At 57.6% G+C, this 26,850-nt stretch overlaps 1 protein-coding gene across 1 annotated transcript; it reads right to left on the bottom strand.

The window, feature by feature from the left end:
* Positions 1 to 1,029: 1,029 nt before the first annotated feature.
* NPBWR2 (neuropeptides B and W receptor 2) lies at positions 1,030 to 18,507 on the bottom strand. Its single transcript, XM_058679860.1, is given in 4 exon segments — positions 1,030 to 1,623; positions 1,625 to 2,079; positions 17,938 to 18,059; positions 18,504 to 18,507. Coding segments are annotated over 4 exon segments (987 nt in total). The 3' UTR covers positions 1,030 to 1,217.
* Positions 18,508 to 26,850: the final 8,343 nt, after the last annotated feature.

Below are 26,850 nucleotides of genomic sequence, written 5' to 3'. Positions count from 1 at the left end.
CGTTCTGCCGGCCCAGGTGTGGGAGTGGGGGCTGGCAGCCCTCTGGACCCTGAGCTGCGGCAGACCTGGAGGTGGAGCCAGGGTGGCCGGTGCCCTGTGGGACCCTTTCTCCTGCCACTCCAGACAGCTTGGTTTGGGAGACTTGATCCCCCCATGCGGTGTCCACGTACCCAGCTGTTCAGGCTTCTGCGGACACCATGAGATCCTGCAGGCCCCTGTCAGACCCCCAGATGACCAGAGCTTCGGTCCACAGCCGGGCTGAGCCTGCACCATCCCAGGAGCCACTCGGGGGTAGAAGGGGCTGTGGTGGGAAGATGACTCCCAGAGGGCTGGTGGGTAGGGGCAACTCTGGGCTGACAAGCTGGGGTGTGTGGGCTGGGCACCCTCCTTGTGTGTCAGGCTGACCACAGTCTGGGCTGCTGACAGGCTGAGGGATGCAGCTGGGAAGCCAGATGTGGCCAGAGGGTCCTGCTCCTCCCAGCTGGCAACTGATGGTCTCTGGCTTGGGCCCAGGAGCCTTGTCTAACCTGAGCCTAGCAGCAGTTCCTGCCAGCTGGGGCCAGGGGTTCTGGCCTCTGCAGACTCTTGGCTGCTGCCCAAGGTGCCCAGCATCATGCTCTCCCTACATGGTTCTTGGTGGTAGAGCCCAACGTAGCCCTCCAGAGGTCCCTGCTTCTGTGACAGGGCAGATGGGGTCTATTGGCATCGCTCTGTGCATTTCTGGCCTGATTCAGGTGCCTGTTGTATCAGCTTCTCCTGCGGGGCCTCAGTTGTTGCTGCTGTCCTCCCAGGGGCTGTCCAGGAGACAGGCATGGCAGAGGCCGAGCCTGTGGCAGCCAGCTGCTGGAGGACCTCAGGTCTCTGGAGCAGGGTTGGAGCCGGCCTTATGAGGTGAGTCCCAGCTGCTCCATATTCCACCCAGCTCCCTGTGATGTGCCTGGGAGGGCAGTGGACAGAGGTCCATAGCCTTGGGCTCTGGCACGCCCTGACATGGGTCACCCGGATGGAGCTCCTGGTTCCTATTTTTAACCTGGCTCAGAGCTGATTGCTGTGGCCTTTGAGGAGGGTACCAGCAGGTGGATACACTCCCTGTCTTTCCAGTAAAATAAACACGTGCATTTACTTGGAAAAGGGAATGGGAACAGTGGGATGTGAGGAGGCAGAATGCTCCCCTGGCAGCGTGGACACTACTGGGGGGACAGGAAGCAGCCAGGAGCTCAGGCCCTCCAGCAAGGGGATAGGACATGAAAGCCCCTGGGAAAGTTGTCATCCAGGAATATGTAGAGGAAGGGGTTGAGGCAGGAGTTGGCATAGCTGAGGCTGGCTGATGACCAGGGTGGCCTGCGGCACCCTGTGATGAGAGCCACGACTGAGGCCAGGTGGAAAGGCATCCAGCAGAGGAGGGAGGCAGCCAACACAGCAAAGACCAGGATGATGACCCTGTGCTTGGCCTTGCCCAGCGCCTTGGCAGCTGAGTAGAGCTGCATGGCCCACAGCCAGCACAGCAGGTTAGCGTATAGCGCACATACTGTGCACACAGGCAGCAAGAAGCCCAGCACCAGTGTGAAGACGTGGCTGTCCTTGAACCAGGCCCACTCAGGCTGTGGGAAGCTCAGGCCACAGCTCGTTGCTATAGATGCTGGCGAAGGAGAAGAAAGGCAGCACCAAGAAGGCCACGGCCAGCCAAACGCACAGGCTGGCTACCTTGGCATCATGGTGGGTATGGCATGGTGGGCCACAGGAGTGCACCGTGGCCAGCACCACCAGGTAGTGGTCAACGCTCATGGCAGCCATGAAATAGACGCTGGAGAAGATGCTGCAGAGGTCGATGGCCAGCACCAGCTTGCACAGCAGCTGCCCAAAAGGCCAGCGCTGCAGCAGGTATTCAGCAGTGTTCACAGGCAGCACCAGTGTGAAGAGTCCGTTGGCCACGGCCAGGTTCAGGAGGAACACATTGGTCATGGTCTTCATCCTGGGTGCTCTTAAGATCACATAGATGATGGCTGTGTTGCCCATCAGCCCCATAGTGCAGATCACCAAGTAAACAGCAGGCAGCAGCACATACAGATCTGGCAGAGGCTAGGGGGAGGTGGCATTGGGTCTGGTGCTGTTGTCCTAAGGAGGCCAGCCAGGGACCCGGGGTCTTGGGGGGCCTGCATGGTGAAGTGTGACCTGGGAAAGGACACTGGGAAACAGGACAGAGAGCCATGGAGTATGGCTAGAGGGGTCCTGTAGAGGGGGGCAGCTCCCTGCCAAGCCAGGGATACCTGGGGCCTGGGGCTGCCTATGTCAGCCTTTGCCAGGTTGTGCCACCTGTCAGCTCCCTTCCCATGACCCTTGCTCCAGCAGACAGCTGGCTGCTGCCCCCATTCAGAAAAGCGGGGAACAGATCTGTTGACCCCTGCACCAACCCTGGTCACTCCCAGACATGACCCAAGGGAACCCTTGCTGTTGGTGCTGGCCAGGGGCCTCACCTGCTATGTTCCACACTGGCCGGTGCTCTGACTTGCAGCCCTGGCGCATGGAGAGAGCCTGGGTTCTGGGCAGGGAGTCTCTGCTGCTCTCCATGCTGGGGAAGCTTCCAGGAGCAGCCCAGCCGCTGCTGCCTCTGCAGCTCCCAGTGAGGTGCCTGACTGGTGTGGTGGAGGATGGGTGCGTAGGTGCAGGGCTGATGGGAAGGAGGTGGGGCGTCCTGCTGACGCAGGCAGGGCTGGTGCTGGGGTAGGTGCCCTTGCTATGGTGGCTCTCCCAGGGCCTGCTGCCCTTGCTGTGCACATAGGTGTGTTGAGGGAGGGTGTGCCCAAGCCTGTGGCAGGTTGGAGGGCACTGGTGCCTGTCCAGGGCCACTGCGTTTGTGGGTGTCTTCATGGGGCTTACCCTGAGCCTTGCGTGTGCTTGGTGTGTGCTTGGTGTGTGTGTGTATATGTGTCTTATTGTATCACCTGCTCACAGCAGATGAGCTTTGCCCATGCCTGGGGGGCTCCTGGCCTGAATGTGGGGAGGGGCTGTCATTAGCTGCTATCTGCTCAGGCTGGGAACCACTCTCACCCCTACCTGGATCTGACCCCACTCTCCCTGTGGTCAGGGTAGGAGCTGGGGGCCATGGAGGTCTGGGGGCCCCTGTCCAGGGCCCCTGCTGCTGTGTGAATGTCCCCTTACCCCAGTGAGCTGGGCTGGGCCACAGGGGCCTATGGAGAAAGCAGCTTGGGAGTGGTGGATCCTGGAAGGGGCAGTGGCGGGGCCTGAGTCCCCTGGCATGGGGATGTGCGAGGTGGGGAGAGTAGGTGGGTCCCGGCTTCAAGCTCAGCTGTTACTGCAGCGTGACTGCACACAAACAGGAAGGAGGCAGCCTCACATGGGGAGGTGTGCCATCTGCAGGCACAGGGCATGGGCCACCTGCTCTCTGGCCCAGGCCTCCACCCCGCAGCTCAGTCCCAGGGGGCTTCCTGGAGGAAGTGCTGGTCTTGAGCACATCCTGGGTGGTAGTCAGTGAGGTTGATTTACAGGGGGATGTGGGAGTCTTACCCTGTCTAGCCACTGGCAGAAAGGCTGCGAGATAGGGAGGGGAAGACCCTAACTCGCTAAGTATTGGGAGTATGAAGGGGGTGTGCCAGCTGTGATGGGAGGGGAGTGTGGACAACCATGTGCCAGCTCCTGGGGGTCTGGCTGTCCCAGTTAGGATTTTCATGCTCAGATCCCAGGCCAGGGTATGGATGTGGCTTCAGGAGATCTCCGGTTGGTTCTGAGATCAGGAGATCTCAAGTTGGTTCTGCCTATAGACATGGGTAGAGGGAGTGGAGCAGGAAAGGTTCTGGAGGATTTAGGGTGAGCAGGACTCAATCTTCCAGATCCTCTCTTCGTGGAAGCATCCACATCGGCTGGCAGCAACTTGTAGATCCCAGCCCCCCAGGTCCCCATGCAGCCACATGTACCCTGGCCTGTGTCCCACTGCACTCGTGTGTGAACGCATGTGCTCCTAGCCAGTTCATGGCATCTCGCCCACACAGGCCATGCTGAAACTCCTTTCCCCAGCTGGCTGTTGTGTCTACACATAGCCGCTTCCCTTCCCTTGGGTTTGCAGACAGCCACCACTTGCCCCTCTCCTGGCTGCCCACTCAGGTATGGTCAGGTGAAGTGTGCAGTGGCCTGCCTAGGGCTCAAGTGTCCTTGCTTGTGACCCCAGCTCCACAATGGTCTGCTGTCCTCTGTGTTTGGGGCACAGATGTATATGGTAAGTTGGGTTATGTGGTGTCCAAAGGGCCGGGATGAGGTTTAAAAACAGAACTGGCATCTCAGGATATGGGGCATCTCAGTTTTCCTAATCTTAACCCTTACCAAGTCAGCTCTATCCTGGACAGGCAGGGCCCAGGCAGCTCAGAGGCCCTGCAATCCTGCCCTTCTCCACCAGCACAGTTGGGGGTCGGGGGCGGGGCATGATGCCTTGCCTTGAGTGCCCCTTGCTGGCCACCTGGCAGGCAGTGCCAGTCCCATTGCAGCTTCCTTTCAGCTTCTGGGATTTCAGCCCAGGGCTGGGCCCTGGGAGCGAAGGGCCCTCCAGATTCAGATGAACCCTGTGGGAACCGCCCTGGGCCTGGAATAGAGCGCATATTGTCATCATGACTGTGGGCCCAAGTTTTGTGTCACCTATCTGCCTTTGGGCCTCCTTACATGCACAACCACCTGCTGTCCTGTGCTGGGCACCTGTGCTGTTGTGGCCTGCACAGGCCAGTAGCTACTTTGTGTTTTGCCGTGTGACTTAAGGCAAGTTACTCAAGCTCTCTGAGCTCCCATGTCCTCCCTGGCTGGAATGTGGAAAAGATTAGAGCAAAGTGAGGCTAGTTAGGAGTTGGTCAGTGTGTGGTCAGGTCAGCTGTGGGTAGGACAGGAGGCAGGCCAGAGGACTTCTTGGGTTGGGGTGTGGGACTCCCAGGGGTGGGGTTCCTTAGCTAGATTGCCTCAGGCTGAGCAGGCTCTGAGTGACTGCCTCCACACTGTTGTCAGTTCTGAGTGGGGATGGTTGGATTCAGGTCCTGGTTGTTCCTCCCAGGGTCACCTGCTTGGTAACTAGCTTTGGTCCCTGAGGCTGTGGACAGATCCAGATCCAACTCTGGCCTCAGCCAGCACTGGTTGGCCCCAGACCTGAGGGGTTCAGGGCAGTTTCCTGGAGAGGGGGCAACCTGAGGGGAGCCTCTGAGGGTAAGATGAGGGGCATGCAGGACCCTGGGAGAAGGGTGTGGGGACCTAAGTTATCCTGGCTGCAGGAGAGGAGGTGGCCAGAGCACCTGAGCGGCTGACACCCCCACACCCCCAGCCTGGCTGTGAGAGGGCTGGGCCGGGCTGCTCCCAGGAAGCTGGCATCACAGGTGCATTTTTTTCTTTTTTTTAAAGATTTATTTATTTTTATTACAAAGTCAGATATACAGAGAGGAGAGACAGAGAGGAAGATCTTCTATCCGATGATTTACTCCCCAAGTGAGTGCAACAGCCAGTGCTGTGCCGATCCGAAGCCGGGAACCTGGAACCTCCTCCGGGTCTCCCATGCGGGTGCAGGGTCCCAAAGCTTTGGGCCATCCTCGACTGCTTTCCCAGGCCACAAGCAGGGAGCTGGATGGGAAGTGGAGCTGCCGGGATAGAACCGGTGCCCATATGGGGTCCCGGCGTGTTCAAGGCGAGGACTTTAGCCGGTAGGCCACGCTGCTGGGCCCCAGAGGGCATTTCTAACATGGGGAGACCTTGGCTGGAAGCGCACCTGTACCACCGCCACCTTCTGGCTGCACGAACCTGAGCAGTTTTACACTTGTGCATGTCTGAAAATGTCTTTATCATCTTGGTGTCATGTCCTGGGATATGAGAAGGAATATCCACCCACTCCATCCACACATCTCTCATCCATCCCTCATCCATCGCCCATCCATCCCTCATCCATCCCTCATCCATCTGTCATCATCCCTCATCCATCACTCACCCATCCACCCATCTGCCATCAACAATCTCCGATGTCTCATCCACTCATCACCCAACTCCAACTACCCATTTACCCACCCCTATCACTGCAACACCCACTCAATCATCCAGGTGATGTCACCTGGAACACCACCCTCCTTGGGCCCTGGCTCTTTTCCTGTTCCTGTTTCCACTGTAGGGACCCAAGAGGATCTTCCTCATTGTAGTTCCAGACTGATGAAGCCTGCCCCAGTGTGCCCACCTAATCCTGCGTGGAAATTGAGTTTAGCACACGGAACAGTCACAAGTTCTGTGGAGAGGATATGCGGACTGTGAAGTCATCAGAGGAGGAAGGCAGAGAGCTTTGTGCAAGCAGGTGGGAACAAAGCAAGGAGACAGCACTGGCTGGCAGGATGACTGCCAAGGAAGAGGGCCAAGGGCAGGGACAGCTGCAGGGGCACGATGACCTCAGAATGCAAAGTAGCAGTCTGTTCTCAACACGCCAGCAGTTTATGAGGCCTGAGTTTCTGTTCAGAGCAAATTAAACCTGTGGTAAGTGTGTGTATACAAATCACACACCAGACAAAAGTGAAACTGGTATTATGGTTCTGTGCTGGTTTCAGAGGAGCTTTGTGGCTCTCTGTCTTGGGCACACAGTAGGACTACTCTGGGATCCCTGTCCTGGGTGCATAGCAGGACCACTGTGAAGTGACTGTCTTGGGCCCATAGTAGGACCACTCTGGGGTCTCTGTCCTGGGTGCACAGTAGGACCACTCTGGGGTCTCTTTCCTGGGCACACAGTAGAACCACTGTGAGATCTCTGTCCTGGGTGCACAGAAGCCAGGCAGAGGGCTAGGCAGCAGCTTATGTTGAGTCCCGCTGCAGCCCATGAGTCCAGGTGCTCCTCTGTCCATGCCTGACTTCCCCACAGTGCCCACCCTTGTGACAGGGGTGGTGCCTGAGGTCCCAGGCAGGCTGGGTGGGGGTGCCTGCCTCTTAAAATGCAAGGCTATGCAAATACCTGGTAAGTTCCCATGTGGGGGTCTGCAGACTGTGTAGCCTGCGTCCTCGAGAAGTGTCTGTGTCACACAGTGGGAGAGTGAACCCTGAGATCTGACGTTTTCTCAGGGCTCCGCTCACCAGGAGCTATCTCCTGGAGTCACCCCCAGCCTCCACAAGTAGAATGTGCTAGTCATGTCCAGCAGAGGGCGCCAGGAGGTCTTGGGCCGGGCGTGGAGTCTGCAAGTTCTAGTTAGGAGTGCCCAGGAATCTGAAACAGTCCCAGGGGTACAAGGTGGGACTTGGGGCTCCTACTGGAGGCTGGGACCCAGGCTGTGCTCTTGGCCAGTGCTGTGTCCCTCAGTGTTTGGGTGGAATGGGGTGTGTGAGTTGGGGAACCCAGGGTTCTGTCTAGCCTTGCCCTCTCCTGGTCCCGCCCCAGTGCCTGCCCAACACAGCCTTGTCCTCCAGGCCAAGATCTCCCTCAGGCCACTGTGCTCAGGGGTGTAGTCTGCAGACCAAGGTGGCACAGAGGCCCCAGAACCAGTGGATTCAATGGATTAGGACCTGCTGCATCTAGGTCCTAAGGGATAAGCTCTCTGTGGGTAAGGTTGGGGTAGTGAGAGGCTTGCTGGGCCAGGTAAGTCCATTCTGTCATTTATTTCTTCATTTTTTCATTCAATCTGTTACTCGTTCATCTTGCATGTGTGGTGAGGAGCCCTTGTGAAAAGGCTAGTGATATTCCTTGAAGTAAAATCCGGCATAAACCATTTTCTGAGCCAAATCCAGTACCTGCTGATGTTTTCGTCAATAGCCGTGGGGACACTTCTGTGTTATATTCCTCTTCTTCTTCTTCTTCCTTTTTTTTTTTTTTTTTTTTTTTTTAACAAATTTCTTTGTTGGTGGATTTGGAAGGTAGAGTTACAGAGAGAGAGACAGAGAGAGAGAGAGATTCCATCTTTCCATCCACTGGTTCACCCCTCCACATGGCCACGACAACCAGAGCTGGGCTGGTCTCAACCAGGAACCAGAATCTCGATCTTAGTCTCCTGTGAGGTGCAAAGGCCCAGGGATTTGGGCATCTTCTCCTGCTTTCCCAAGTCATTACTAAGAAGCTGGGTTGGAAGTGAGCTAACCAGCTGGAATTCGAATCAGTACCCACACTGGGAGCTGGCACTGTGCAGTCCAAGCTGACCCATGCTGTCCATCTGTGGCCCCTACTGAAGCTGTGGACCCTGCTGGTCACCTTGTGTCTTGCTTCCACATGCTGCCCTGGCCAGCCTGAGAAGGACAGATGGCGCTCCCCAACACATGACCAGAAGCTTTGCCCCCTGAGACAGGCTTTCTGTTGTCCATGTGGGTGTCCCAGTCTCTTGACCCCGACACTGAGATGGTCTCCTGGATCATCCCGTGTCTACCTCCTCTGCCTTCAAATGTCCCTACTGTTGGACTGGCCTTCGGTGGGCTGGAGTTGGAAGATTTTCTGGACAGAAGGGAGCTCCGCCCGTCACAGTGAGCGGGACAGAGGTGTGGTTGATGGTCATGAACATGTAGCTGTTTTCGTGACCACATGTGTGCATGCAAGTGGCATGTTCAGGCTCACCTTGGTGTTGTGTGTGTTGTAGCAATGAGGTCATGTGTATACCTGTGAGGAATACACCCCAAGCATGCATGTTTTATGGGCTAGTGCACCTACATGTGTGTGCATATGGTATGTGGCAGTGATATGTGTGCATTTACACATGTGCAGGTAGTGTGCGTGAACATATGTGTTTACATTACATGTAAGTGCATTGTGTGTGGTACAACACACAGAAGCCTGCACTGTGTGTTGCTGAGCTCTGTGTGGGTGGCCACCCCAGGACCTCTGACTGGTCAGAAAGCTGCACCGGTCAGGAGGTGGACACGGGATGAAGGGGGTGGGAGAGGCTGTGTGCCTAGCCCTTTGTGCACACCAGCCCCACAGGGTCCTGTCCTGGGAGGCCAGAGTTGTGCCTTCTCCTGCAGCACACACCAGCCCCAACCTTGGCTCTGGTGGGGGCTGCGCTAGTGGCTGAAGGCGGCTCCCCCCGCTGTCCTCTTTCCTGTGCCCTGCTTCCAGGCTTTAGCCCTGCCTTGGGGTCTGCTAGGGTTGGTGTGGGCTGCTGGCTGTGGGACCCTAACCCCCCTCAAACTAGCTGATGAATGCAACTTTAAAGCAATTAGGGCAAGTGGCAGGCTGCAGAGGCAGATGCTGGAGGCACTTAGGCGCTAGTCCCACCCCTCATGCCCCTCCCCCAGTGGGGCAGCAGCTGCTCGGAACACAGGCATTGGCCACCTCTGCCGCCTTCTTCCTCCAGAGCCAGCTTCAGATCTCACCTTCTCCCAGGGTCTGCTGAGGGCAGCAGGGAGAGACTCAAGCATAGGGAGGGCCCAAGAAAGTGAGTAGAGGAGCTGGGAGCCAGTCTCTCCCCAGGGTGAGCTGGTGCTGGCAAATTTGACCTTTGGGCAGTGCTGTGGGCTCAGCTTGGCCTGCACCTGGCAGAAGCCTCAGAGCGTACACACACACATGCGTGTGCTTCCCCGAGTCCCCTGGAGCTGCTCCGAAGGGGGCTCCAGGTGCCTGGGCAGGTGCAGGCTGGTCTCACAGACGGGGCCTTTGTGTGGGGTCTCCATCTTCCGGCCTGGCCCCTCCCCACTCAGCTGCTGTCAAAAGAGTGCTGTTCTGAGCTCAGCTTCCCCAGACGCGTGGGCATCAGCGTCCTCCTGCCTGCCTTGTCTACACTGGTCCAGTGCTTCCTGAGGGCTGTCTCTGGGGCAGTGCGGCAGAGCCTATCAGTCCCTGGCTGGTGAAGTTCATTACAGTGTGACAAGGGCTGAAGAAGGGGGCGGGAGGTATGGGGTTAGGCTTAGGATTGCTATCTGCATCCTGTGTTCCTCATGTCTGTGCCCAGGGCTGCAACATGGGGCTTTTGGCTCTGAGGGCTCTATGAGCTTTGGTGGGAACAGCCCCAGAGAACCCTGGACGTGAGCCCTGGTTGCTGAGGTCAGCACAGAGCCTGATTGGGGCTCCACCTGTGGTCTGCAGCTGCCCTTGCCACTTTCCCCACTTAGGTTGCTGGAGGTGGAGACTCTAGGGGGCCCTGCACCCCCACTTGGGGTGGAGCTGGGTATCTGTTTGCCTTTGTGGGAGCTGTGGCTCAGAGGGTTTTCTATCTTTTGGCAACCCTTGCAGCGACCTTGGGATGAGGGTGCACCTGCTCCCCTGGAGGACGGCTCTGCGGTCTGAGCAGAGGGCATAGGGCAGGGCTGGGGCCTCTCTGGGCAGCAGATGGGCCTGGTCCATGTGCTGTTGCATGGCTTAAGGGCTGACCTGAGGTTTTGTGCCTCCCCAGGCCCAGCCCCTTCACAGAGGCCAGAGCAGTGCATACACTCAGAGGTGCTCTCACACACAGGCAGGTACGCAGCCACAAGCACACACCTACATGCACAGACACACAGACATGCATACAGATGTGTGTACACACTTGTATATAGAGGTGGATGTATTGGTAGCAGGTGGTGTCTGTGACTGAGGAGCCAATGTGTTCCCCATAGCCAAATGTCTTCCTTGGCCACTGGGTTAGGCGACCATGTCTGCAACTGTGACAGATAGCCTCACTTTGACCTCTGGTTGAGGTATCTGGAGCTGGGGTTGGGCTTAGCTGACCTAAGTTGGTCTTCCTGTAGTATCTCATGTATCCATGTGTCCTTGTGCACAGATGCGTAGGCATGTGGGTGTATGCATGATGGAGCTGTTGCCCCCCGGGGAGAGGGGTTGAACTGGGGTGACCAAGGTGCTTTTATGTGTATACCCATGTGTGCGTGTGTGCATGGGTGTATCTGTATAGGTATGTATGTGTGTATCTGGGGGCAGAGAGCAGTTGTGTGTGTATCTGTGAAAGCACCTGGAGCTTGGGTTAAGCTGTTGTCTGTGAAAGGTGTGGTTGGAGCCTTGTGCTGAGCCGAGAGGCCCTGCTACATTCAGGGCCCTGGTTGGCTAGGTAATTGCAGGTAGACTGTGGGGCTTTTGGCTGGTGCACATTCTTCAGACTTCTGCCCAGGGTCTGCCTGCCCAGCTTCTCTGGCTCATCCAGGGCTGGCTCTGTGCTGGCTCCCTTGCTGGCTGTGTGCTGTCTTAGGGCCCAATCTGCACCTGTCTCTGTCAGAAGGCACCCACACTCAGTGTGGAAGATACCCTTGAGTCCTCCAGCTGGGCTGCCTTGCTGGAGTCTGGTCACTCACCAGGGTTTGGGTGAGTTTTCTGGGGTGAGGGAGCTGGTAGTGAGACCTGTTCCCTGGCCTGTGCTGGCCCCAGCTGCCCACTATTGGTGTGGGAGGGTCCTGGGTTCAGACCCTATTCCTGCTCCAGGGCTGAGGTGTGGCTGCGTCCTCTTCACATTCTGGGGAAGCTGCCCTCTACCCCCACAACATGGCACTGGCCTTGTGCTGGCTCTTGGGGTCCAGGCCTTGGTGTGGTTGGGTCAGCCATTGCGCAGGGATCTCCTGACCCTGGGCCTGCGACACTGACTCAGTCTCTGCCTTCCCCTCATGGCTCTGTTGTGGCGCCCCTCCCTCTGCTGATGGGCGGCCTAGGCCAGCCCTGCTTGTCATGGCAACCACCCAGCGGCTTTATCTCCGTGGCCATCTGTTCCTGGAGCACAGTTCCAAAGCCAAGGAAATAGAGCCCAGGGCAGGACAAGTCCTGTGCCCCCGCACGTGCACACACACTTGTGTATATACATGCACTAATGCTCAGGAACATGGTGAACACACATAGGCTTGCACAGGCATGCATACCCGGCCTGACTTCAGCAGTGCTGAAGACAGTGACAGGTTTGTCAGAAGACCCCTGCTGCATTGCTTGTCCTACCAGGCCTGCTTCCCATCCCTTGGTGTCCCTCCACTCTCCCTGCCTCGCTACCCACCTGCTGTTGCCACTGTTTCTGTCTGCCCTGCACCCTGTTCCCTGCTCTGTCTGCGACCATGTCTGTCTTAGCCCATGTGCTCTCAGTCAGGGGTCAGCTCCTGCTTTCAGGTGTGGGGTGTGTGGCTGGGGGCTGCTCTCTGCCCTCACTTCCTACTTGGCACCCCTGATTCAGGAAGCCAGATGGGCCCTGAGTCAGCTTCCCTGCTGTCCAGGTGCCCTTGCTCAAACCCAGTTCCTCTTTCTAGGCTCTCGCTCCCACTGCCCTCCAGTGAATGTGTTCCCCAGCCAGCAGCCTTTGGGCTCTGGCTGCTGGGGTGCTGCCTCTGCCCCCCTTCTAGTCAGCTCCCTGAGAGCCCTTGGCTGCTTGGGCTGACGCTGGTCAACAGTTCCTGTCTGCAGCAGGGACAGAGATGGGGAATCCTCTCGCTTCCCAGGTATGATCCAGGCCATCCTTCCTGGCTGTGCCTCCATCCTCTTGCCCTCTGCTGACCTGTTGCTGAGTCTGCTGTGAGCCATCCTAGGGCTCACAGGCCTGGGTACTCAGTGGTTCATCCCAGGGTCCACACCCTCTGTACTGGTGATAACTGGACTGTCTATGGCCTAGGGGCCTGTGAGGCAGAGAGGAAAGGGATGATGTTGGGCTAGGGGTTCAGAGAGGCCTTAGGTAGGCTCTAGGTTGAGGTGTGTGTTGGGGGGCAGATGGAGGAGCCGCACGGCTGATCAGAAGGACTTCGTGGGGCCCGTGTTGGGGATCTTACCAGGTCAGACACAGGCCCTACTTCATGAGAGTGACAGAGAGGTACCATGGAGGCCAGAGCCCGACAGGGATCCTGGAGTGACCACTGCCCTGCATAGCCAGAGCCGGTGGCCTGAGCCCAGTGTGCCCTGCATAGCCACAGTCGGTGGCCTGAGCCCACAGTGTGCCCTGAACCAGACACAAAGTGCACAGGTGTTGGCAGGCTCTGATGGAGGAGGTGGTGATGTCCCTGGCTTTGAGCAGAATATGCTCTGAGTTCATTCAGGAGACTCTGTGGAGGAACAAGTGCAGCTATGGGGGCAGCTCAGCCCTGGCCAAGCTGCAGTGAGTGTAGGCTGGCTGGAGATGCCTCAGGTACACCCGGGCCTCCATTGGAGCAGGCCCCGAGGGAGTCAGGGTCCTGGACAAGAGTGAGTAGGAGCTGGTGCCCCTGCACCCGCTATGCCCCCTACGTTGCCCCTCTCCTTTCACCTTTTGCCTTCTCCACAGCTCACAGGAGTCCTTGCTGCTCACAGCCTGATCCTAACCTGGGGATGTCGACCTTATGTGTTTGTGGGGAGGGGATTGTTGAACAGTTAGAGGAAGAGTTCCCTCCTGCCCTTTTCGTTCTGTTAGTGAGGGGAGGGTTTGTCTGCCTCCCCCACCCCTCCCTAGCCCTGCTGGACTGCTAGTGTCTGGGGCCTGAGCCTGCTGTGTGGGCTGGGAAACTTTGCTGTGGCCATTGGGTTCCTGGTCAGTCTCGGGTGCAGACAGCCAGGACACAGTGCCTCTGGGACACATAGCCTCAGTCCTAACTCTCCCACCATTGAGTGACATGCACCCCTCAGGAGGCTCTGCCTGCCCCTGGTGAGGCTTGGCTGTGGGAGCTTATTGAGTCCCACCACCCCTCCCTGGCCTGCTTACTCGTTTCTGCCAAGCAACCAATTAGCCATGCCTGCCTGCCCCCATCAGCACTTGAGATCTTTTCTGAGCAACCGATGAGGTGACAGACACGAGCCTCCCGCTGAACGACCACTGGGGCCGCTTCCAGCAGCCTCAACAAGGGCTGGAGGGAAGTGGGGGCAGGGCATGTGCAGGCATCAGCCCCATTTCCTATTCACCTTCCTGTCCCCATTCACACTTCCTGGTCCATCTCCCTGACCAAAACACATACACTTCCTGCTCATCTCCCTGTCCCCACTCACACTTCCCTAACTCACACTTCCTGCTCATCTCCCTGTCCCCACTCCTGGTCCATCTCCCTGACCAACACCTTACTTCCTGCTCATCTATCTGACCCTCAGTTCTGCCCAGTGGGCTAAGGACATCCGGTGTGGGTCAGGAGCACCCCTCTTGCTGAGGCAGAGAGGCTGGGTCAGGAGCAGACAGCAGGAGTGCGTGTGCCTTTGGCGTCCCCCTGTGTGACAGATGTCCCTAGGATGCTCAGTAACCAGTGGGTTCTGGCCAGGGCCATGGCAGCCTGTGTGGTGACTGTGAGTGCATATTGGCTGTATCTCACACGCTGGTGCCAAGTGTGTGTGGAGTTTTGTGAGTGTGAGGTGGCACGCGGCAGCCTGGGTGTGGGTGAGAGTGGCCGAGGTTTTGTTTGCTCCATCTGCCAGGCCTGCCTGGGGCAGTGCCCCTAGCCCTCAGCTGCTCCATACAATATTAATGCTGACCACCGCGCTCTGCTCACAACAGCCCTAATTGTCGTCAGCACGTGAAGCAGGCGCCCATCTGCAGGAGCTTTCAGAGGGGAATAAGGGGACGCTCACCCCCAGCTGGTCACTGGAGAAGGTGGTGCCAATTACATAGGCAGAAAGTTTAGGCTGAAATCACTTGAAAGAGTTTTTATGAAGCAAATGGCTTGACGTGTGCATGTCTGTGCACAGTAATTGGGCATCTTTGGAAACGACCTTGCTGGCCGCCCTCCTGCCCCTCAGCATCGCAGCCCACACAAAACTCTTTCTAGGCGGGGAGAGGTCTGAAGCCCAAGCTTCATCCTCACTGGCCAGAGCTGTCATGTAGAAATAAGGAAACCCTTGGTGACTGGGGAGTCTGGCAGGCATGTCCTCCTCCTGGCCATGCTCTGTGTGTTCCAGGATGGGACTGCCGGGCGCTGTCCAAAGTGCTGACCAGGCTGTGCTGCAATCCTCCGCCAATTTGTGGGTTTGCACTCTCCCGAGGCTAGAGGAGGGGGTGGCCCGCTTTCCCATCCTGCTCGTTTTCTGTGACGCTGCTCACAGTTGAGTTTGAACTTTGGCTCCGCAACCCCCTCCTTGGAAGCCGCTTGGAGTGGGAGACCCGTGGGTCCCTGAATCACGTCCCCAAACACCCAGTTGGGGTGGAGCTGCCAAAGGACCTGGGAGGCTCTGAGCCTGGTTACCTGGATGGTGGCAGGTCTCTCTCTGTGCTGTCATCTCTGCTCCAGGCGCGGCTGTTGTTGGGGAACAGACTGACTCAGCTCCGCCTCCCTTGGATCCTGTCTTCTCTGGGAACAATGGCAGCTGGGCTGCCCTGTGCCTGCGGCTGCTGATAAGAGCTTCTTAGTATTTTTGAGCCTGAGGTTTGAGGTGTGAGCCTGGAAGAGATGGATGTGGCCTCCACAGGGTGGGGGGGAGCTGCAGCTCCTGGATATGAGTCTGGGGGAGGATGAGAACTGGGGGGTCGCAGTTGTCCCCTGGTTGGTCAGCATCTTGTCCTCTGTGTGACCTGGACTGCCCAGTGTGCTCCACTTTCTCTCTGTCGCAGCTACCGTGGGCGTTATGTGACATGTTGTGCCTGAGTACCTGACCTACTTGTGCTGAGCAGAATTTACAAGTGTATGTGCAGAGCCTGAGCTGCCCGTGACAATGACCACCATCCTCCCAGTTGTTCTGGAACCTGCTTCCTGGGGCCTCAGTGGCACTGACTGAGAAGTATGCTGAGCTCAGACCCAGTCAGACTGCAGTGGGTTCCCCTCGCACCACCTGGCATGCTTTCTGAGGTCTTGCTGATGATGAAGACTGTGCAGGAAGCTCCTGCACAGTCTGTGTGTCCCCCCGGGGGTGAGCACAGACATGTGCCAGGAACCGCTGCCCTCCGCTTCTCTTGGGTGGCATGTCCCAGACAGTTGGGTGTGCACCTGAGCACGGCTGCTCTGACTGGGGAAAGCTGGGTGATTTCAGGGGGCAGTGCCTTGGGCTGTTTTATTATCAAAGTGGGGAGCATGACCCACTCCCCGTGTGTGACTTTGCTTTCCTAGACTGTGGCAGAGGTGGGTTTTACAGCTGTGAGCCACGCAGATGAGCCCGCGTGGGCTCAGCCTGCTGAGCCATGAATTCTGCAGCTCTTCGCAATGGGAGGGTGTCCTCCTAACCACCAATAAATATTGTGCAGCACTTTCGCTGTGGCCCTGCTCACCCGGGCATCTGTCATGCGCTGGTGCTATTAGGAATTATTGGACTGAACCACTGGCAAGGGAGGCGGGGGTGGTGGTGGTGGTGTGGTGCTTAGAGGCGCCCCGCCTGTTTGCGTGTTCTGCATTGAAAGATCTGCAGTTGAGCCCGTGTGGATCATGGTTCAGCATGGGCACACAGTGATCCCCTCTGTGGGTGGGGACTGAGGGCAGGCCTGGGTGCCCCTCTGGCTCCGCGCACCCCCACCCCAGTTCTGCAGGTCCATCTTTCTGATGCTATACTGTAAATTTATTTCACCTCGGAGAGTAAACAGATATATTGGAGCCCCAAGGGTTCATGGGTAGCGTATTTACAAAGGAGCCTCCTCCGCCAGCCCGTGCCACCGCCGCTAATGAGAGCGGTCATTAAGGAAATGAGACGGCGCCTTTCGCCGGCTTAGGAGTTCGCACTGGAAGGGGAGAAGACATTAATTGAAGCCCGCACGCCGGCTTCCCCACAGCTGCCTTCCCCTCCTCCCCCAGCCACCCGGCACCCCCATGTAAATTTCATGATTGCTTTCCGTGATGTCATTTTGAAAGCGGACAGACAATAGCCGGGAAGGTAAGTCAACGCCACCTTCTCGGGCTGACAAAGACAGGCTCCGGCACCAGCTTCCCCCCGGGGAGAGGCAGAGAGGGCAGGCGGTGTCGGCCCCAAGCCATTGGGAGGGAGGACGGGGCGCTCTCCTCCTGTTCCTCCTGCCGCGGCTGCTGTGGACTTACTGTGTGGCTGGCAGTGAAGGTGCCGGGGGAGGGGAAGCGTCTGTCAGGACAAACTTTCTGGGAGAGGAGCAATGCAATACGAGCGGCCAGGACCCTGCAGTTCGGGCTCCCTTGAGTGGGAACCCCGATCCCAGGGCAGCTGTGGTGCGGCCACCACCCCAGGTACCGAGGGGTTGCTGTGGGGGGGGGGGTGCATCTGGGGCGAGTGTTGGGGACCCCGCGCCTCCCCTACTGTGTGGTGGTGGCCAGGGCATGCACCAGGACTTGGGAAGCATCGGACTCCGTGGGCTGGGCAGGAACACCAGGAGCCAGTGCCTGTGGGTCATGTCTTGGCTGTCTTCTGAGTTCACTTCCACCCCTGTAGGCCGTCATGGCAGGTGGGCCCGTTTTCAGGGGCGGGAGCCTCTTGCCTGCTCTGGAGTCCTGGGCTCTCGGCATCTGAGATGTGGGCTTGCTGAGGTCACTGCACTGTCGCAATGACAACCAGGGTTGATGGTCTCTGGGGATAAGGGGTGAGCGATTCTGTCTATTGCAGGGCAGCCTAGGGATAAGTGAACAAAAGGCAGAAAGGCTGGAGTGAGGGCCGAGCCCTTCTGGAGCGGTGTCCACCCTGTGCTGGCTGAGCAGGCAGCAGGACCGGCTGGGACAGGCACCTGGGCCCCAGGCTTCTGGCCACGGGGCTCCCTTCCCATTCGTCCTGAACCATAATGACCACCCCCTTCCATATGGCCCCTTTAATTAATGGTAAACAAAGGAGGAGGGCACAGGACTTAGTGTCTTGTGATGCTGGACACTGATGCTGGGAAGAGGCCGCTGGTGGCAGGGCAGGGCGGAGGTTATTTGTTCTCACAGAGAAGCAGGCAGCGCCTAGAACTCCTTCATCTCTTGGAGCTGGAGCTGGAGGCCCCCAGCAGGGCTCCAGCCCCAGACCCTGGGGCAGTGTGGGACAAGGCAGGGACTGGGCTGGGGCCGCTGAGTTGAAACAAGTGGGCTTTCTGCTTGGGAGGCTCTGAGCTCTGAGTGCGTTGGGATTGGCATCAGTCTGGGGTGGCTGTTCTGTTCCTTGTGTCACTCTGGTGTTGCCAGAGTGTCCCGTGTGTCTGGACATATCTCCAGCCCTTTGTGGAAGATTCCTGCCAGCGCAGCAGTCACCTTGTCCTGATAACCCTGGTCCTGGTGGGGAGCTTCCTTGAGCTGGGCCTTAAGCCCATGGAGGTAGAAGCTCTCCTGCTTCTCCTTGGAAATCTCATTTGTGCCCAGAGCCTCAGGGGAGGCTGGCAGGGGGCAGACAGCAAGAGATGCACATGCAGAGTCCATCATAGTGCTGAGTGCTAGGTATTGAGTGTTGAGTCCTGGGCCTGAGTACTGGTCCCAAGTCCCAAGTGCTGAGTGCTAGTCTTGAGTGCTGTCTGCAGCTTTTGTCTGTGGCCTGGCTCCATGGCACACTTCCTGGTGCTGCCTGGAACCCGTTCTCCTCCTTCCTTTTACCTCAGTGGGGCAAGTGAGGCTATGAGGGCCATGGGGCTAGTAGGGGCCAACAACAACCATGTCAGGGCTCAGCCGACCATGTGACCAGTGCTGCCCAGGCTGGCCATGGCTGGACTTTGTGGGATTCTGATTTGTAGGGTCCAGGGCTTAGGTGAAGGCAGCAGGAGTGGAATCTTGGATGACCTTAGCAGCTGTGTGGGGACTGAGCTTGTCCTGGGTGGGCAGCTCACCCATCCTCCTTGTGTAGATAGATGTGGGAGACTCCAGGAGTTACTGGAAGACTTGGGTCAGCACTGGACTGGTATGAGCAGGGGCTAGGAACCATCCCAGCCAGCTGGGCCCAGAGGGGCTGTGCAGGGGTCCCAATGGTCACCTGACTCCTTGCAAGCTGAACACTGGACAGCCAGCCAGCTGAGCCTGGATACCCCAGGCTCTCAGAGGCCTGGGGCCCTGCTGGCACCCTTGCAGAGCTGACAGGGGGTTCCTCTCCTTTTGAGCCCCTGGTAGTGTGATACTGTCCACGTGGTCTTCATGGGGATCTTGTGCATTGGCCCCAGCTACACCAGGGCTTCCAAGGGGCTGCCAAAGACTCAGGCCCCACTGCCTGGGCTGTGGGCTCACAGTGCATTTTCTCTCTCACGAAGGGCAGAATTTCCCCAAATGCCACTTTATTTTTCATTAAAGATTTATGTGTTCATTTGAAAGGTTGAGTTACAGAAAGAGGGAGAGACAGGTGTGTGTGTGTGTGTGTGTGTATGTGTGTAGGGGGTGGAGTGGGGCAGGGTGGGAGAGAGAGGGGAAGAGAGATAGATCTTCTATTTTCTGGTTCAATCCCCAGATGGCTGCATCAGCCAGGCTAGGCCAGGCTGAAGCCAGGAGCTGGAGCTCTGTCCTTGTGTTGCATGTGGGTGGCAGGGGCTCCAGGAAGTGGGCCAGCCTCTGCTGCTCCAGGAGCATTAGCAGAGGGCTGGATTGAAAGAGGAGCAGGGCCCGGCGACGTAGCCTAGCGGCTAAAGTCCTTGCCTTGAATGTGCTGGGACCCCATATGGGCACCGGTTCTAATCCCGGCGGCTCCACTTCCCATCCAGTTCCCTGCTTGTGGCCTGGGAAAGCAGTCGAGGATGGCCCAAAGTCTTGGGACCCTGCACCCGCATGGGAGACCTGGAGGAGCTCCTGGCTCCTGGCTTTGGATTGGCTGTTGCAGTCACTTGGGGAGTGAATTATCGGACGGAAGATCTTCCTCTCTGTCTCTCCTCCTCTCTGAATATCTGACTTTGTAATGAAAATAAAAATAAATCTTAAAAAAAAAAAAAAGAGGAGCAGCCAGGACTTGAACCCAGCCTGTCAGGTGTGCCACAGCCCCCTCCCTACTTCTCACCCACCCGGCCCCCTGCCAAGCCTTGCAGAGAATGGAAAGTAGTGTGAGGCCCTCTCATCTCCCCTCCTCTCCCCACATGTCTCACTAGCCCTCCAGGTTTGCCCACCACTGAACCGCTCCCTGGCACTGCCCTCTTGAGAGTGCCAATGTCCTTGTATCCCTGTGTATAGTAATTTAGAGCCCTGGTCCCAGCTCCAGCACTGGGGGCTTGGGGGTGGCAGGGGAGTGCAGTCTGGCCTGAGAGGTTCCCTGTGCCCCGCTGATGTGGGAGGAGAGGCTGGGTGCAAGCCTACCCCACCCCCACTTTTTTTTCTGTCCACCTCAACAGGATGAGATCAGTCTGTGCATGGAGGAGTTGTGCCCATCCTTGCTCCAAATCTCTCACTCAACCCCATCTCCCATAGCTCATGGCCTCTCTCTCCCAGGGGCACTGTGGCCGAGGGCCCGAGGGAAGACCCTCACTCCTGCGTGTGCCTGGTCAGAGCACTGGGGCCTGAAACCCAGAGGCATGTCACATGGTGGATGTGGCATTTGATGAAGCTCCTGCACCTGTGTGGGGGACCTGGAAAAGAAGCTCCCGGCTTCAATCTGGCCATCTCTGGCTGTTGTGGCCATCTGGGGCGTGAGCCTTTCAATAAATAAGTATAAGTTTAAAAATGCCACCATCTCAGAGCATGTCAGGATATTCCTGCCTAACGGGGCAGGACTGGGCCCTGGAGGCCCTTCTTCTGAGCTTCAAGTGACACTCGGTGTGACCTGGACTGAAAGGTACCAAGCCTTAGTTACTCAGCTGCAAGGGAGGAGCAGCAACTCCCTGAGCCCAGCCCTGCCCCCTTTCCTTTCCTGCCCCGGAAGGTGGAATAGAACTGGGCTGCTCTGGCCGGGGCTCTCCCACTCCCCTGAGCCGCAGGATTTATGTGGGCTGGTTCATTTGGCCAGTTCCAAGAGGGGTCTCTGGGTGGGCATGGCCAGCAGGGCTGCACGGCTGCCCACCTGTCCTGAGTGGGGCCATCCTGACTGCCCAGCCTGGCTAGCAGGAGAGAAGCTTCCCCGTCCTGCTCAGCATCTTTCCTCCTGGGGCCATCTTTGGCTGCCCACTTTGGGGGTCTTGCCAGCGGCTGGAGGTGGGGTGGTGTTTCAGGCCTGAGGGTGGACAGCACCCCTTGACCTATCTGGATCCTTACCAGGACACAGGTATCCCTTGGCCCCCCTGGGGTGACAACGGGCTTTGGTTTGAGAGCCCTCATTCTCCGCTGAGCTTTGCTTCTCAGCACAGACGAGGTTAAAAGAAGTGAGGATGATAACGTGAGGGAGCCAGCCTCTTACAACGAGCCATTTGCATTTTGAGGGAGCTCTGCTAGGAGGCGGCCTGGGTGAAAGGTCAGTATTTGCATGTGAATGGAGCGGGAAGTGTGTGGTGCTGGAAGTCACATCTGTATTATCTTCTCAGCAGTGAGCTGCCGCGGGGAGATTAGGGACGAGCTTGCATTTGGCAGGGAGAGTGCTTGCGAGGCTGACTTAGAAGCAAAATAGCAAGAAACGTGCCAAGCCCTGCCCCCACCCCATTCCTGTCTCTCGTTTCCACCTAAACTCAGCAAAACCAGGTCCGTCTGCTCCATCAGCAAATCAGCAAATCCTCCCCTTCCCTCTGGGTATCAGTGCCACAGAAGGAGAAAAAAGGAGCAACTCCCACCCCAGCCCTGTTCTTGTCCCCAGTCCGTTCCTTCCCCCAGTCCTATTCCCACCCCCAGCTCCATGCGTGCCTCCAGTCCCGTCCCCTTCCCTCCAGTCGCCAGCATGTTTCTGCCCCATTCCCCCCAGCACATTTGTGCTCCAGCCAAGAGCTGGGGGGAGGAGCATTGTGGTCTCCAGAGGCCGGAGGCTAGAAAGTCTTGGCAGAGGCCAGGAGATGGAAGGAAGGGGTGTGGGTGGGGCCTTGTCCCTGACCAGCTGTTGGCAAAGTCGTGGGCACTCTGTGGGCCTCCTCACATACCCACCTTAGGGGTGTCCTCTTCACTGGGCTCTACTTTCCTGGGCTGGAGTCTGTCTGAGGCCAGAGGGCTTTGGGGTGACCTTTGATGTTGTCTGTGACCCCTGACTGCTTCGCCTAGGCCATGTGAGCTTCAGGTGCCATGTCACCCCCGCTGCAGGCCCGACGGAGCTTGTGCCGCTCTGGGGCCTGCCTGGTGCCACCCCGCAGTAAGGATCACCTGGGGTGGGATTGTCCTACCACCTGCTCTTGTTGTCCCCAGACACACGAGGCCAGCAGAGGAGGACCTGGGACCAGGGAAATGGGCTGGGCTTTGATCTCAGCCATGCACCAGGCCTCCTGCTAACTCTCACTCCTACTCTGGTTCCTCAGCGGGAAAGCAACACAGATCCCAAGGGCTGATGCCTGTCATTGGCCTTGGCCCCTGGGAAGACACATATGTGTGCATGTGTGTACACGCACCCCACACACATGTGTGTACACGCACCCCGCACACATGTGTGTACACGCACCCCACACATGTGTGTACACGCACCCCGCACACATGTGTGTACACGCACCCTGCACACATGCACCACTTGTGGCTCCTCTCAGGGCCAGACCTTTCAGGGTTGTGGAGACCCTTCTCCTCTTGCTGGCTTGTTTTTCCCTGGGAATGGGGTCTTGGGGAACCTGGACCCAGGGGACAGGGGCTCAGGATCACGGGACTATTCCCAGTGGTGGGTGCAGCCTCAGCTTGGGTCTCATGCCTTCATGGCACCACCTTGTCTTTGGAGTGTCCTTATATTTTCTTTCTGCTGGGACTTTCAGACAGCATGTCCCTGGGGCATAGAGGACGTGTACCTAGCTTTGTTTTCCTTCAACCCTACCTGCTGGTGGGGGGGGGTGAAGGAAAAGGGGTATTCCTTTGGAGTTGCTTGGAGTCTTACCTGGTTTCTGCTGCTTTGGCTTTCTCAGGGCCAGGCTTGATGGAACTGTGTCTTTTCCAGTCCCTGGGCTTGGCACTGAATGAGCCTTTTAATCAAAAAATGTAATTTCCCTTATTTCTGAGAAGTTGAAGATGATTAAACTCCTATCTCCCTGTTTCTTTGGTTTCCCTTTCTGGAGCGCGAGCTGGTGCCTACTTGGGATTTGTGCACTGGGCACTGGCCCAGGTGGGAGTCCTGAGGCCCCCTAACTTGTGTCCTCAGACTGGGCAGATGCGGTTGGAGTAGGAGGAGGGTGTTTTATCTACTCACCCCACCCCGCCATTGCCCTCCCCCGTTGCATCCTGGGACATCTCTGCTGGCTAAGGAGCCCAGGGTGGCCAGTCTTGACTTCCCAGAACTTAGTGTGAGAACCCCAGTGTCTGTCTGGCCCCTGGTGTGCTCCCAGGGAGGGTGCCTTATTTCTGAGGTACCTGCCTCTGCCATTTACATTCCCAGGGGTGGATGCTGCAAAGGGCACCCCTTTTTTTCTGTTTAACTCAGAGGGGCATGGAGAAATCCCCCACCTGTTGGGTCACATTCCAAATGGCTGCAGCAGCAGGGGCCGGGCAAGGCCCAAATAGGAGCCAGGAGCCACACCTTGGTCTCACTATGGGTGCAGGGACCCAGAAACGTTATAGGAGTCGGCTTCCGATGAGACAGGGAGGGTGACCTTAGCAGGGATGTGGGTAGGGAGAATAGAGAGCTCTGTGCCAATCCGCAGGCTTGGGAGGAACCTGCACCAGGACACAGCCCAGGCTGGGGCAGGTGAAGTAGAGGTGGTATGTGGCAAGGTGACAGCCAGCCATGGAATGGGACACAGATTGCGGCGTGAGTGGAAAGCCAAGGGGGGAGTTGATATCTGGATATGAGGTGTGAATGAGGAGTCTGTGACCTCCCCAGGGTGGAGATGATGGGGCAGCAGTGGGCAGGAGCCAAGCAGCCAGAAGCTGTGGAGCACATGGGCCAGGGATCGCCTGCCTGACAGCAGAGAGAGAGGAGGAAGCAAGCAAGACACCCCCTGCCTCCTGCCAATTGCAGAGGCCCGTGAGGAACTTCATCCACACGGCCCAGGGCATGGCAGCTGAGTGTGTCAGAACTTCAAGTTGGCCCAGGTGACTGCCCTCTTCATGTTGCTGGGTGCTTGGTGGGTCTTCACTATTCCCCACCCCACAGTGGGCTTCAGAGTCCCTTTTTGTCCAGTGCCCAGCATGAGAGGCACCAGTGTGGGTAGATACCCTGGGTAGAATACCTCAGCTCACCCCTCATCTGTGAATGCTTGGATCACAGGTCAGCCAGGACTAATGCTGGCTCTACAGAGTAGGGGGTACACTGGGTCTTGCCCACTCGTGGAGGTTGGGCTTTGTGCCATCTTGTGGCTGCTAACTGCTTTTCCCTGTGTTTTTGCTCCTGTCCTGGACTGGAGACTGGGAGCATTCATAGGTAATGTGGGCGCTGCAGCCAGGGCCACCAGCCAGCCTGGGCCTGCAGTGGTGGAATTTCAGGGGAACAGTGTTCATGGCCAGGTGTGGGCAAAGGGAGGGGGCAGTGGGCTGGGCCCTCTGCAGCAGTACCCGTTTCCTGTTTTTATTGGGGACCACTTAGTGACATTCCTTTGTAGAAGGCAGGTTGTCATGGGAACGGGATGGATGCCCAGTACATTTCTTTGTCCTGTCCAATGTGTCCATCTCTGCCCGGATGTGTGGGTTTGCATGAGGGATTGAATGTGTTGACTGAGGCTCTGCCCTGCAGAGGCAGAGCCGTGGACAGGGACAAGAGACTGGCTGTGGGCACCAGGAGATGTGGGGCCAGAGTGTCCATGTGGGAGTGCGGGGGGTCCTTGAAGCTTCCCTTCATCATGGGAGTGGGGCTGAGCTGGTGGCTGCTCCCCTGCCAGCTCCTCCCAGCACCCCTGTGGCCACTGGTGCTGGGGTGAAGGGGTTTATGGCTGGAGTGTGGGTGCCAGAAGCTTCTGAGAGATTTCCAGGCAGGAGAGTGTCCATGACTCTCATCTTTGTTCCTTGAGGTTCAGGCAGAGCCAGTCCCTGGATTGGGAGGCAGAAACCATGAGTAGTGTAAGGGTGCATTCTGTGGTGCCATGCAGGTGTCACCCTGAGGCCCAGTTGAGGTCACCCCAGGAGTGCACTTCTCCCTGGGTCTGTGAAAGTTGCTTGGGTCAGGGCCTGCACTTGCTCCTGCAGAGTTGTCAGGGCCACACTGCCCTGATCCTGAGCTAGAATCTTGTTTTTCTTCCACACTGTGGGTTGTCATGTTCTTGTTTATGCCTTGAATGTCGTGCTGTGCCGAGCTTTGTCTGGACCACTGAGCTGTGGTTTCATCCTCAGCCCCCTTTCCCCCTAGTCCTCAGAACTGTGCTGGTACCAGATCTTGTGGACCCAACAGCTATCATGTGTGCAGCTGAGGATCTGGGTAGAACTTCACTCTTGGTGCCTAGCTGCACGCCAAGGTGGGAACACTTTGGTCTAGGTGAGCAGGGTACGCTTTGGGGCCGATAAAGTGCAGCTCCCAGGCCTCAACCAGGGCCTTGCCTGAATCTCCCTGCAACAGCTGCTTGATGACACCCTTGCTTAGGGTCTCTTCCTTCTGTCTTAGGTAGAGAGGTCAGATGAAGTGACCCAGAGAAGGTGGGCCTGCTAAGGCTAAGGAGGCCAGGAAATCAGCCCAGCAAGGGTGAACAGGATGCCACCATGGAAGAGTGTCCTGCAGCTGAGTGGGCAGGACTGGGCTGGGTGCTTTGGAGTTCAGCACCACACGGGTGGACAGCTCAGTGGTTGTGTAGCCTGCTAGTGGAAGTGCTGGCCATGCTAGACCTACAGTGACTGCCTGAGCTCTGGTCCTGCAGAGGACACCCTGGATCCCACATTGTATGTTCAGGGATGGCTGCAGAGTGGCAGAGGCAAAGACAGGGGCAACTGGACTTTCACTTGGCCAGCTCTATTCCCTGCATCTGAGGCCTGAGCAGGGAGAGCTGGGTAGAGGCCCCTGCAAGAGGTGGAGGTGAATGGCTGTGGAATTCTGTCCATTTATACCCAAGTCCACAGGCAGCTATCACTGGGGTCCCTTCTAAAGCATGTGACATGACGGGATGTCCCCCACAGAGGGGAGGTGAGGTTGTTGACTCAGCACATGGGGGGTTGGGAGCACTGAAGGGGGCAGTGGGAGCTGACAGCCCGTGGGACATGGGACTGTGGGGATGGCAGCTTTGCCTCAGATTCTGTGGAAGGAAGTGGGGTGTGCGCTGGCGCCCCTGAGGGGGCAGGATATCGGTGTCCACTTTGTGCCAAGGCACTTGTGGGAGAGGGCTAGGGACCCAGTGAGACATTTGGCAGCTGACCCTGAGTGCTGGGTAGGAGCAGGGACTGCGTGGCTCCTGGGATCAGAGGTCTCCCCCTCCCCTCTGCCTCGCCTAGTGCTCCCTAGCCTTGCAACACTTCTTCCCCTTGTCTCAGGAGCACTTGAGTCAGCAGGGTCTTGTGGACCCTAAATCCATTTTGGGTGTGCAGTTCTTCTGGGTTCTGGGTGCCCCACTCTTGGCTGGGCCCAGGGTCATCCCTGCCCACTGCTCTTTGCCCTCTCACCATGCTTCCACTGCCACATCTGCCCACTGGTTACCCTGAGGGGTGTATCCTGAGGTGGGCACCCTGAAAGCTCCCCCAGACCTTGGATAAGGGAAAGAAGGCTGTGCCGTAGGAAGTGTACTGGCCAGGGCTGGGTTAGTACTCAGCACTGTGGTTGCTGCTGCAGGGTGGAGTAGGTGAATGTGGTGTGTGTGGGGGGCCTTATCCTGTGCATTCTTGGTTCCCGACATCCAGCCGAAGGAGCTGGGTTCTAGTGAGGCTATGCAGGTCTCTGAGCATGTGCCTGGGATGAGCCTGCATGATTCACCCTGACTTGGCAGAAGGGAGCAGAGTAGAGTAGACATGTTTGTTCTCTGTGGCTCTGAGCTGTACCCCAAGACTCACTGGGCTCTGGGACTTGAGGTGGCCAGACAGGGTTCTTTGATGCACGAATTGTCTTCCTCCTGTGGTCTTCCAACACCAGCTTGGGGTCACAAGCCAAGCTCCTGGAGTGGAAGCAGCAGCTGTGGCTGTTGATGGGCCCAGAGCTCAGAGTGAGGTTGAGCATGGGAGACCCTTCCCAGTCAAGGTGCAGACCATTTAGGTGGCCGTGACTGCTCAAGAACAAAGAGTCTACCTGGCTTCAGTTTGCAGCACACAAATATT

Source organism: Ochotona princeps, chromosome 22 (genome assembly GCF_030435755.1).
Source record: "Ochotona princeps isolate mOchPri1 chromosome 22, mOchPri1.hap1, whole genome shotgun sequence".
Taxonomy (NCBI): Eukaryota; Metazoa; Chordata; class Mammalia; order Lagomorpha; family Ochotonidae; genus Ochotona; species Ochotona princeps.
This window is presented reverse-complemented; position numbering and strand designations above follow the sequence as displayed.